We start from the raw sequence: 10564 nt of genomic DNA on the forward strand, positions 1-10564 counted from the left end.
ATCATCCCTTCTCTTGCAATCAATAGATTCTCCATCTTTTTAGCTTTATAATCACCATTCTTCTTCATTATCAAGTGCTCCAAAACCTTCCTATTAATCAACCCTTGACATGAACATTAGACAAGTTGAATAAATCTAAAGTTATTTTTTATGGGTTTAGTGAAATTAAGTAGTAGGTGTAACTCGATTACCCAATAACATTTCAACATATTTGTTGTTCTTTAATCATGATTACAATTTTTATTTTGAACTGCATCTTCTCTTTCTCACATTCTCCGGGGGCATCTTCTACATTCCTAGGGATGAGGGGAACGTGCAAACACGTGTCCATGACTCACCAGATTGTTGTATTCTTTGAGAAAGTTAATTTGCCTAATTAGGTAAGAAGAGTTTGTGAAGTGAATACTAAGAGTTTATCAAGCCATAAACATCACCAATCCCGTATCATATGAGGAACAAGGCATATATACCATCTTTTTTATTTTATTTTGTTCTAGTTACTCTGCTACGCAAAACCTCAAACTAGGCCATTATTAAGCTATACACGCAGATGCAGGTGCAGGCCTCTTTTAATTGGCCAAAAGGCTGCAAGAAAACACACAAGTAGAAAGCTGCCAAGTGTGAAAATGAGGGGTATCTAATTGGAGAAGACCTGAGAGAGTTTATATACATAAGTCGGTTTAGACAATGACAATGGCAATGGCAATGGCAATGGCAGCATCTACCAATGGTGGGTAGCTTTTAGCAAAGGAAAAAGATTGTTGAAAGTGAAGCAAAGCTCACAAGATACATGGATCCTAATCCATGTAATATCTTGGGAACAATGGATCTTTTGAGGCCACCTACTAATTCATGGATATGTATATTTATTTATTTATTTTATATGCATATAAAATGTACAAAAAAAACAACTTAAATCTCACATCATCTTTCACTAACAAAAAGAAAGCAAGGGGGAAGAGATTTTCCTTGCCTTATCCTTGCTTTATCCATCAAAACATTGTGTGAAAGCATTTAAAAGAACCCCCCAAGGTCTCCTCCTCTTTATTACAGTAATTATTAGTTAGAATTGATAATCTACATTTGTAAGAGCCATATCCTAGGCTTTGTGGAGAGATTAGGCTCTTTTTAACAATATTAATTTTTTATATAATTATTTAATATTAAAAATATTGTCACTCGAACACAACAATAAATTTATTAAGTGAAAACGTTGTTAAATCGTTTGAACTCTTCAAAAAAAAGAATGATTAGAGAGCATGAGATAGTCTTTACTCAAATACTTTTATGTTTAAATTAAATATTAAAAAAATTAAAATAGTATTAGAGACGTATTTCTTTCTTTCGAAATGAGAACTCGTTTATTTTTAAAGAAGTATGGAGTTTTTTGAAATTTATTTTCAAGATCTACCAAAATTAAGATTCTTATAGAATAATATATATTATGATAATTTCGATATTTATTCTTTTTGTAAAACTCTTTAAAGAGGTTTTCAAATATCGAAATTATTTTATCTGCGTTTTATATAGGATCTCTTCTCATTAAGGGGAAATTTACACCTTTTTAGGTTAAAAAGTTATTTTGAGCCTTTTAAGTTTTATTTTTTTATTTTTTTAATGGATTTTTATTTATGACACATTAATAATAATAATAATTTAAATAAAGTACTTATTCCTACTTTATCATTTTATTATAGGAGATTATTGCCATCGTATGTTTAATTATTTATTTAAAACATATTCCCTTATAGTAATAGTTTTATTTGTTAAGTAAAATATTTATTTGTTTTTATAATTTTTAGTTTTTATACAAAATGCTATTGGAATGGATCATTTTTAATTTAATTGTTGGATAGTACTATATCAAATGATAAATTTAATATTTACAACACTGTGGGTTGACTATGATGGCCATATATATGATGTGAAACGGTTAGGAATGATTGAGGCAAAGAATGGTGAAAATTTATGCATGTTTATTGGGTGTGTATGGTACCACATTCAAGGCGCCCAATTAAAGCCTAGGAAATTAATCATGATTACCAAATTCAAATATACAAAACTACTTTGCACTATATATATATATATATATATCATGCAAGTGGACTTAAATTAAACTTTTACTTCTTTGTCACCACTACTTGCTATTTAATCTATTTTGAAGTGAGATCATATGAGACAAATTAATCAATTAATGATGTAAAAAATAAAATAAAAATAACGATACAAATATTTATGTATGTGAAAGACTCTACGATACATAAAAAAAATATAAACTCTTAATTAATGGATAAAGTATCGATTTATATAGAAATAGAAGTCAAAATATCAAATTAGGTAGATTAATTAACCAACATATATATGATAAAATAAAAAAAAAAATTATACAAATTTATGATAAAATTGAAAAAAAAAGTAACACCCCCCCCCCCCCCCCCCATCACTCTAATTGATATTATCATCATTTAAGTTGCAGAATTGGTGATAAAATGTTTTGGAACAATTGATCATTCCAAAGTTTGTAAAAGATCTCTCTGTAGCATCACCATCAAGTGTTGGAATTAAAGGAGATTTATTGCTTTCGAAGCATATAAATAGAAAATTTCTGTGTGTGTGACAAAACTAAGCTGTCTTGCGCTGGCAGAGAGTCACTGTTTGATGGGGATGAACGAGGGAGAAGTCAAAGTCAAAGTATGGAACTTGGGATTTTAATGGTATTCAATTCAATTAGCCCAAGTCACGATATATCTATCTATCTATCAAATGCATAGCCATACGCATTTGCCACCTTAATTCACCGTTCACATCACATGCATCGATCTACTTCCTTTTTCGTCAATAAAATGTTTAAATCAGCGGATAGAATAGAATGAATCTCGAGCACAGCATATAGCATCGTTAAAACTCGAGATTTCTAATTTTCATCCGAACAACTATATCATCCTCACCATATATATATATATATACATATTGAGATTGCTTTTTGGGAAAGCATGATATATATATATATAGCTGTTACTTGAATGAATATATGCGTTCATATATATTGGCCTCAAAATTCAAAACCAACCCACTTTTGACCCCACCAGATATTTAACAAATTGCTGACTAATTGTAATGTGGAAAATAAGAAATTGCGATTCACACTGTTCTCCATGCATCAAGCTGACGATTAGGGTTGACCATCCTCATGCACGTTGTCAAAATGAAAACATAAGGTAGGCGTACGACTACATTTGGTTGGCGCCCCGGGGGGAGGTTGCTTGAATTGATAAAAATAAGACCATAAAGTACAAATTATCATCAATTTTTTTTTTTTAGAGAGACAGGTCACAGCTGCCATCGTGGAACAGTAATATATAGAATCTTTTCTGAACAGAAGATACCCCGAATCTTTTTTAAATTTGACTATAATAATAATAATAATAAAAATCTAACAGTGTATATATAATTTTTAAAAATTTAAAAGAAAGTCTTCTTATGAGATAAGGAAAAGCCTCTAAAACAGAGGAGGACAGGACGATTAAACAGAAATAATAATAATCATCGATCGTCATCATCATTCGATATGAAGAATGCAAAGCCCAACATAATAATATTTATTTAGGCGAATGCATATGCGGGGGTGATGGTCTGAGTTAAGTTGTAGGTAGATGATGATGATGATGAATTGATGATGATGATGATGGTATAAATAAATATAAATGAATATAAATAAAATAGATAGTGTGGACTGTGGAGGGAGGGACCCGATGTATGTACGTTACGTATATATATATATATATATGGTGTGGTGTGCGCGTGGGAAGGGGAAACACTAATCAAATCTTACACGTTCATCATCAAGTATTCACTCTCTTAATTAATTAATTAATTAATAATTCTCATCGGCTGAAATTAAGCTATTCTTAATTAATTTCCTCTCAAATGTATCAAAATATATCCCAATTATCATCAAAACTGTTTTGATACTCCCTTTCCCCCCCACCAATATAAACAAGATCCTTAGCCCCCATGGAATCTTCAACCCCTCTCTCTCTCTCTCTCTCTCTCTCTCTCCGTGTGTAAATATATATGCGCGCGCGCACATGTTGTGTGTGAGCGTCTCTCTCCCTCCCCCCCCCAACCCATTGCACATTGAAAGATTAGGTTTTTCACATAGAAATCGGACTCTGTTTCACAGAATCACATGGAGATGGAGCGAGCCAGGCCGGCGGCGCCAAACACGGCAGCCACGCCGGTGAAGAAGCTGAACGCGTTCGTGGCGGGGAGCAGAGTGGGCCGCCGATTCAAGCTCGCCGAGCGGAACACCAACTTCACCACGGAGCTCCGCGCTGGCACCGCCACCTTCCTCACCATGGCCTACATCCTGGCCGTCAACGCCTCCATCCTCTCCGACTCCGGCGGCACCTGCTCCGTCTCCGACTGCATTCCCCTCTGCTCCGACAACTCCGTCCCCGCCGCCAACTGCTCAGGCGCCAACCTCAGCCTCATCCAGCCCGACAAGTCCTGCAAATTCGAGCCCGTCAATCCCGGCTACGCCGCCTGCTTGGAGCAAATCCGGAAGGATCTCATCGTCGCCACCGTCGCTTCGTCCCTCATCGGATGCGTGATTATGGGAACCTTCGCGAACCTTCCGTTGGGTCTGGCTCCTGGTATGGGCACCAACGCCTACTTCGCCTACACCGTCGTCGGCTACCACGGCTCCGGCAACGTGTCCTACCAGAGCGCGCTCGCCGCCGTCTTCGTCGAGGGCTTGATCTTCCTTCTGATTTCCGCAATTGGGCTCCGAGCCAGACTCGCCAAACTGGTTCCCAAACCCGTCCGGATCTCCTCCTCCGCCGGAATCGGCCTCTTTCTCGCCTTCATCGGATTACAGAACAACCAAGGCATCGGCCTCGTGGGCTACAGCTCCTCGACTCTGCTGACTCTCGGCGCATGCCCCAGCTCCGCACGTGCCTCCCTCGCTCCGGTCATGACCGACGCCAACGGCACCATCAGCCTCATCCCCGGCGGCACTGTCTCCGGCGACATACTCTGCCTCCACGATCGCATGGAGAGCCCCACATTCTGGCTCGGCCTAGTGGGTAAGGAATTTGTGTCATGAAAGCTGACTGTCAAAAACTAAAACAATTTGATTGGCAAATAACACTTCCAAAACAGTGATGTGATCATGTCTCGCACGAAAATTCCTCCTATCCATATCTAACAATTTTTTAAAATAATTTTTCAACAGGCTTCGTCATCATCGCCTACTGTCTCGTGAAAAACATCAAAGGCGCCATGATCTATGGCATCGTCTTCGTTACGGCCATCTCCTGGTTCCGCAACACCAAGGTCACCATCTTCCCCGACACCGACGCCGGCGACTCCGCCTACCAGTACTTCAAAAAAGTCGTCGACATCCACACAATCAAGCATACCGCCGGCGCACTGAGCTTCAAGAACTTCGGAAAAGGCTTCTTCTGGGAAGCCCTTGTCACCTTCCTATACGTCGACATCCTCGACACGACCGGCACTCTCTACTCCATGGCCCGCTTCGCCGGCTTCACCGACGACAACGGCGACTTCGAGGGCCAGTACTTCGCCTTCATGTCCGACGCATCCTCGATCGTCGTCGGCTCGTTGCTCGGCACCTCGCCGGTGACTGCGTTCATCGAGTCGTCGACGGGGATACGAGAAGGCGGCAGGACGGGGCTAACGGCGCTGACGGTGGCGGCCTACTTTTTACTGGCGTTCTTCTTCACGCCGCTCCTGGCATCTATACCGGCGTGGGCGGTTGGACCGCCGCTGATTCTGGTGGGCGTTCTGATGATGAGATCTGTGGTGGAGATTAATTGGGACGATATGAGAGAGGCTATACCGGCGTTTATAACGCTGCTTCTGATGCCGTTGACATACTCCATCGCTTACGGTTTGATTGGTGGGATTGGTACTTACATTGTTCTGCACCTCTGGGACTGGACGGAGGGGCTCTTGCGGAATTTCTGGATTTTGAAGGGGCCGAAAAGAAATAATGACGTGGCTAATGGGACCGCCAACAATGAGGCCTCTCCAGACGGAAGTACAAAAGGCCAGCCACTGCCAGTATAGAGTGACACGTGGCCTGAAAGTGAAATCTCTCCTTTATCCTTTTATTATATTGTTTTCGGCTATGATATTTCATTATTTACCACAATTTTTCATTTTCCATTTTTGTACAGATAAAAAGAAAGAAAAAATTATAGTGGAAAAATACTTTAAGGGCTCTTTCCTTGTAGAAGATTGGGTCCTTTTTTTTTTTTTTTTATAAAACTGAGAATTGTGCTTAAATAGCTATTCTTTTTAATATCAAGAGTCACTATTAAATTAAATATTAACTTATATAAATAATAATATAAAAATTCGAACGTGAACTCTTGTGGAAATGGGCATTAGTGGATACCAGCACCGCCGGAAAACCCACGGCGGTGGGGCCCGCCTGGCGGATGGATTGCAAAAATACAAGGAGTTCAATACAATACAAGGTTTTGGTCCGACTTGTTTTGTGTCAGCTTGGTGGACGATTGCGCCGCCATGCTTCGTTTCACGCTCCGTCCAAATCAAACGCACTCCAATTTTGAATTTTCTTTTATGACTTAAGACATTAATTAGTCTTAAGTTAATTTTCTTAAATAAATATTCGTTCACTGGCAAGAGGATTGAAAATTTTGTCACTAACACATCCACAGGCGAATAAGAATACATTTTAAATTTGCCCATCAAAAACATTTGGTGATATGAAATCCCACCATCAATATCACCTAGATTAGATTAATTGTATCTCATTCAAATGAGGCCCCCCCGTCCATTAAAAGTGATCCTTAAATAGTTTTACAATTTTTCAAGATGATGATAATGAGTGATATATATCATCAACAAGTATGACAACGATTGACGAGCATTATCTTTTCTTATTCTAGATGAGATTTTATTAATCGGGTTTTCTCGAGGGTGTAAATTGTTAGTAGGGTATGTTTTAATGTTAGATTTGAATGATATTTAATAAATTTATAATAAATACATTTATTATATTTTTATATATCTCAATAAAAAATAAGTTTATCTTCATTTATAAACTCTCCAGTTCTTATCTAAACAAGTCTTTAAATTTTTTGTTTGAGAATTTTATTTTTAAAATATTGAGACTGTGTGACACCATTCTCTAATAACATGACTATTTAAAAGATTTATGGTCCTTAGATTTTTTGGATGGAAACTCTTATTAGTATAGTATAGACTAACTTTACTATTCTTGATTAGTTTGAGTTACTAATAATAAGGGATGGTGTGTCACATATCATATAACATGAGGATATCTCTAGTAAACTCGTAAGTGATTGTTGGAAAACAACACACCAAATGTGACGTTGATGACTAACCACATAGCATAGTGGATAATGGTCATGTTGTCAAGTTGCGATGGTGTAGTTGATCTTTAAACTTAAACAAATACGGTTGTCTTGTATATTGATGTGTGGGATTTGTTAGTTGACCGAACAATCCAATTGCGATGTGGAAATGTGCATTTATATGATTCTGTATTGTTGGTATATGGAGACATGTGTTGGGATAGAATATGATGTCCTTGTCTTCATTGATGAGGTGAATGTCTTATGTGGTTTACTATTAATGTAAAAGGATAGTTCTTGGACAAGGCAAATTGAATATTAAAAAATGTGTTTCATGATGTGTTATCTAATCACTCTAATAAAATCAAACGCATAGTTATTGAGTTTGTAAGTTTATCACTCCATGATTCTCTCTCAGTCGGGACGTTAAGTAATTGAATGATTATAACACACAGTAATTATCAACTATAATAGGTTCACTTAAAGTGAGACTTTACTACCATCTATATTGTTCTGAACCGCTGCTAAATACTTCTTAGAAATTCTCATATCATCACCGGGATATAAAAAGATTCTGATAGTGGGTCAAGTGTTGGCCGATGCCAAAATAGATTTTGGTGTTATCTAATTATTAATGGATAATAAATTTATAAAATTACACACCATATAATGTTACATTTAGTATCAACATTATGTGCTCAATGTGTCTTAGTGAACAATGAATCAAATGTTGACTTGTTGGAGTAGGAAAGTCAATTCTTCTTTAGTGCACTCCTGGTGGCTCGATAATCGACTCTTAACCACCACTTTATCCTCCCAATTATGGTCCAAATGGCAGCAAATTGAGAAGGTTGGGGGTGAGGCGACAGAAGGCTTGGACAAGTAAATATAAGAAGCAAATTATAGAGGCTCTTGGCTGCAATCTTCTCTCTATAATTTTTGTTTCTTTCGTCTTCTTCTGCTTCCGTTGACAATTACAGCTACCTGATTTTCACACAAGAAATTAAGACGTGGGTGCTAGTGATATTGACAACTTGAAGAGGTAAGCGGAACCGTACTAGATAACATGCTAGGTGTAGACAATTTAGAGCCATCACAACCGTACTAGATAACATGCTAGGTGTAGACAATTTAGAGCCATCACAACGTGAGGTGGAATCTGATCTCAAGTATAGAAAGTGTTTTTGTACCTTAATCTGACATTGGACTTCAGGTATGCATTTATTGTTATTCATATGATGAATATATGTGTTGTTTAAATATCTAAGTTATGTATGGCGTGTATTTATCTGTATTTCATTATACATTTCAGATGTATAATTTTTTTTAATTTTATTTGTACCACCATAAATGTTATCTGTCGTAAATATACATTATAATTTAAAATGTTTTTAGATCTAAATTTGTGTTCTCATATTAACATAAAATTATTATAATTCTCTCATAGTCAGGACTCAAATTAAGATTATAGATGCATGAACTGGTAGCATGCATGCTGGACAAAAGCAATGAGAGTACCAATCACTAATTAATGTCAAATTGCATTTATTAAAAGATTAAATTGTTATCAAAGAACCCTCATGTCATGTGTACAATCATCAATTATCCAAAATACTATTTTACATACAGCAGCAGCTCCAGATAAATTATTAAAAATAACATTCATTAATCCTTTTATTCTTAATCACTCCTTAAATATGATAAATGGGTCGCTAATGATTAGCAGCAAAGACAAATCAAGTAATAGTTTAAAGTTATGATGATAAAGAAAGGAGGTTGATCTGATTTAGTCCGTAATAAACAATAAATAAATCCCCGATCGACTTAGGCAGCCGTTAAATGCAGCAGAATCTCTATGATTGCCAGTCGGCTGATTTGGTAATAAACAATGGTGAATGGACCATCGCAGCGTCCAATATGGATATAGACAGACATATAGTTCCCTCCCTAACTAGCGGCCGGCTGTACTACTAATAATAATCATGATTAGCATGCTAACATTTTCTTAAGAGCAAATTAATATTTCTATATAAATATATTAAAATTAAAAAAAGAACGCCAAGTATTCTAATTATTACTAATCTTAAATAATAAAAAATAGTTAAGTGTAATTTACAAAATATTGTTTACATTGATCTATTTTATATCAAACTTCATCCAGAGGAAGATAAGATTGGATGCACGGGGAGCATGGTAAGAGGATGAGGCATAGCCATCACTGATCCATCCATCGTCTTATCCCGTTCAAATGGGGCGCTCTGATTACGATGGAAGCCCGAAAAGGAGATGGGTGGGTGGGTGGGAGAGAATAAATTCCCTACTGGCTGTTTAGCAGAAATTCAAAACACGTATCATGATTGTACACACGTGTCCCCTATAAATGGACAAAGGATTTTTCAAATTTTATCCATTTTATCTTATACTAAACAGCGTGACACATAATATTACCAATACACTTATATAATATTATAAAATTGATCAATATTTACATGTTATCAATCATGTATTATATTTTTATACAGAAGAGACAATAATGATACGTGATTTTGTTAGTCTCTCCTAATAAAAAATAATCTTATAACTGATAAAACTTTTTAATTGATGTCTGAATTTCATCTCATTATATAAAAAGTAAAAGTTTTAAGTTGGAAAGGAAGAATATGTTGGGGGGGGGAAGCGGTCACACGTGTTGGGGTTGTTTCCGGGACACATCTCCTCCGGTGGACGCTTTGGCAGATTAAGGACAAAACTGTGTTCCAAATTCCGAATCGAATCCTTCCATCTTTTGTTCCGTTGCAACCAATATTATTGATTCTCCATCCCATTAACGTCACTCGAGACTCAATCCATACAATTATTATTATTGTGTCATAGATAAAAATTTGTTAAAAGATCAAATAAATCCAAAAATTCAAAATATTTTTTTGGGTTAAAAGATATAAATTTCTTATATGCAAGAGATCTCACGTGAAGTGCACAAATACGATATGTCCGATATTTAAAAATTCTTTTGAATATTCTAATAAAATGATATATAATTATCCATAGGGAATTCTAATTCTAAAATAATTATGAAATATTTAGACAAGTATTATTATAAGAAATTTCATCCCTAAAAAAGATAAGATAAATGTCATCCATCAAAATAAGCGTTATCTATAAGAATCATAATTCTGTTACATTTTGAATAACTC

At 36.3% G+C, this 10564-nt stretch overlaps 1 protein-coding gene across 1 annotated transcript; it reads left to right on the forward strand.

Annotated features, from left to right (window-relative positions):
* The first annotated feature begins 4042 nt into the window (after positions 1–4042).
* On the forward strand, positions 4043–6243 carry LOC127791756 (adenine/guanine permease AZG1). Its single transcript, XM_052321772.1, has 2 exons — positions 4043–5087; positions 5237–6243. Exons 1-2 carry the CDS (start codon positions 4190–4192, stop codon positions 6091–6093), a joined length of 1755 nt encoding a protein of 584 aa, XP_052177732.1. The 5' UTR covers positions 4043–4189; the 3' UTR covers positions 6094–6243.
* The last annotated feature ends 4321 nt before the right edge of the window (positions 6244–10564 follow it).

This window comes from Diospyros lotus, chromosome 1 (genome assembly GCF_014633365.1).
Source record: "Diospyros lotus cultivar Yz01 chromosome 1, ASM1463336v1, whole genome shotgun sequence".
Lineage (NCBI taxonomy): Eukaryota > Viridiplantae > Streptophyta > Magnoliopsida > Ericales > Ebenaceae > Diospyros > Diospyros lotus.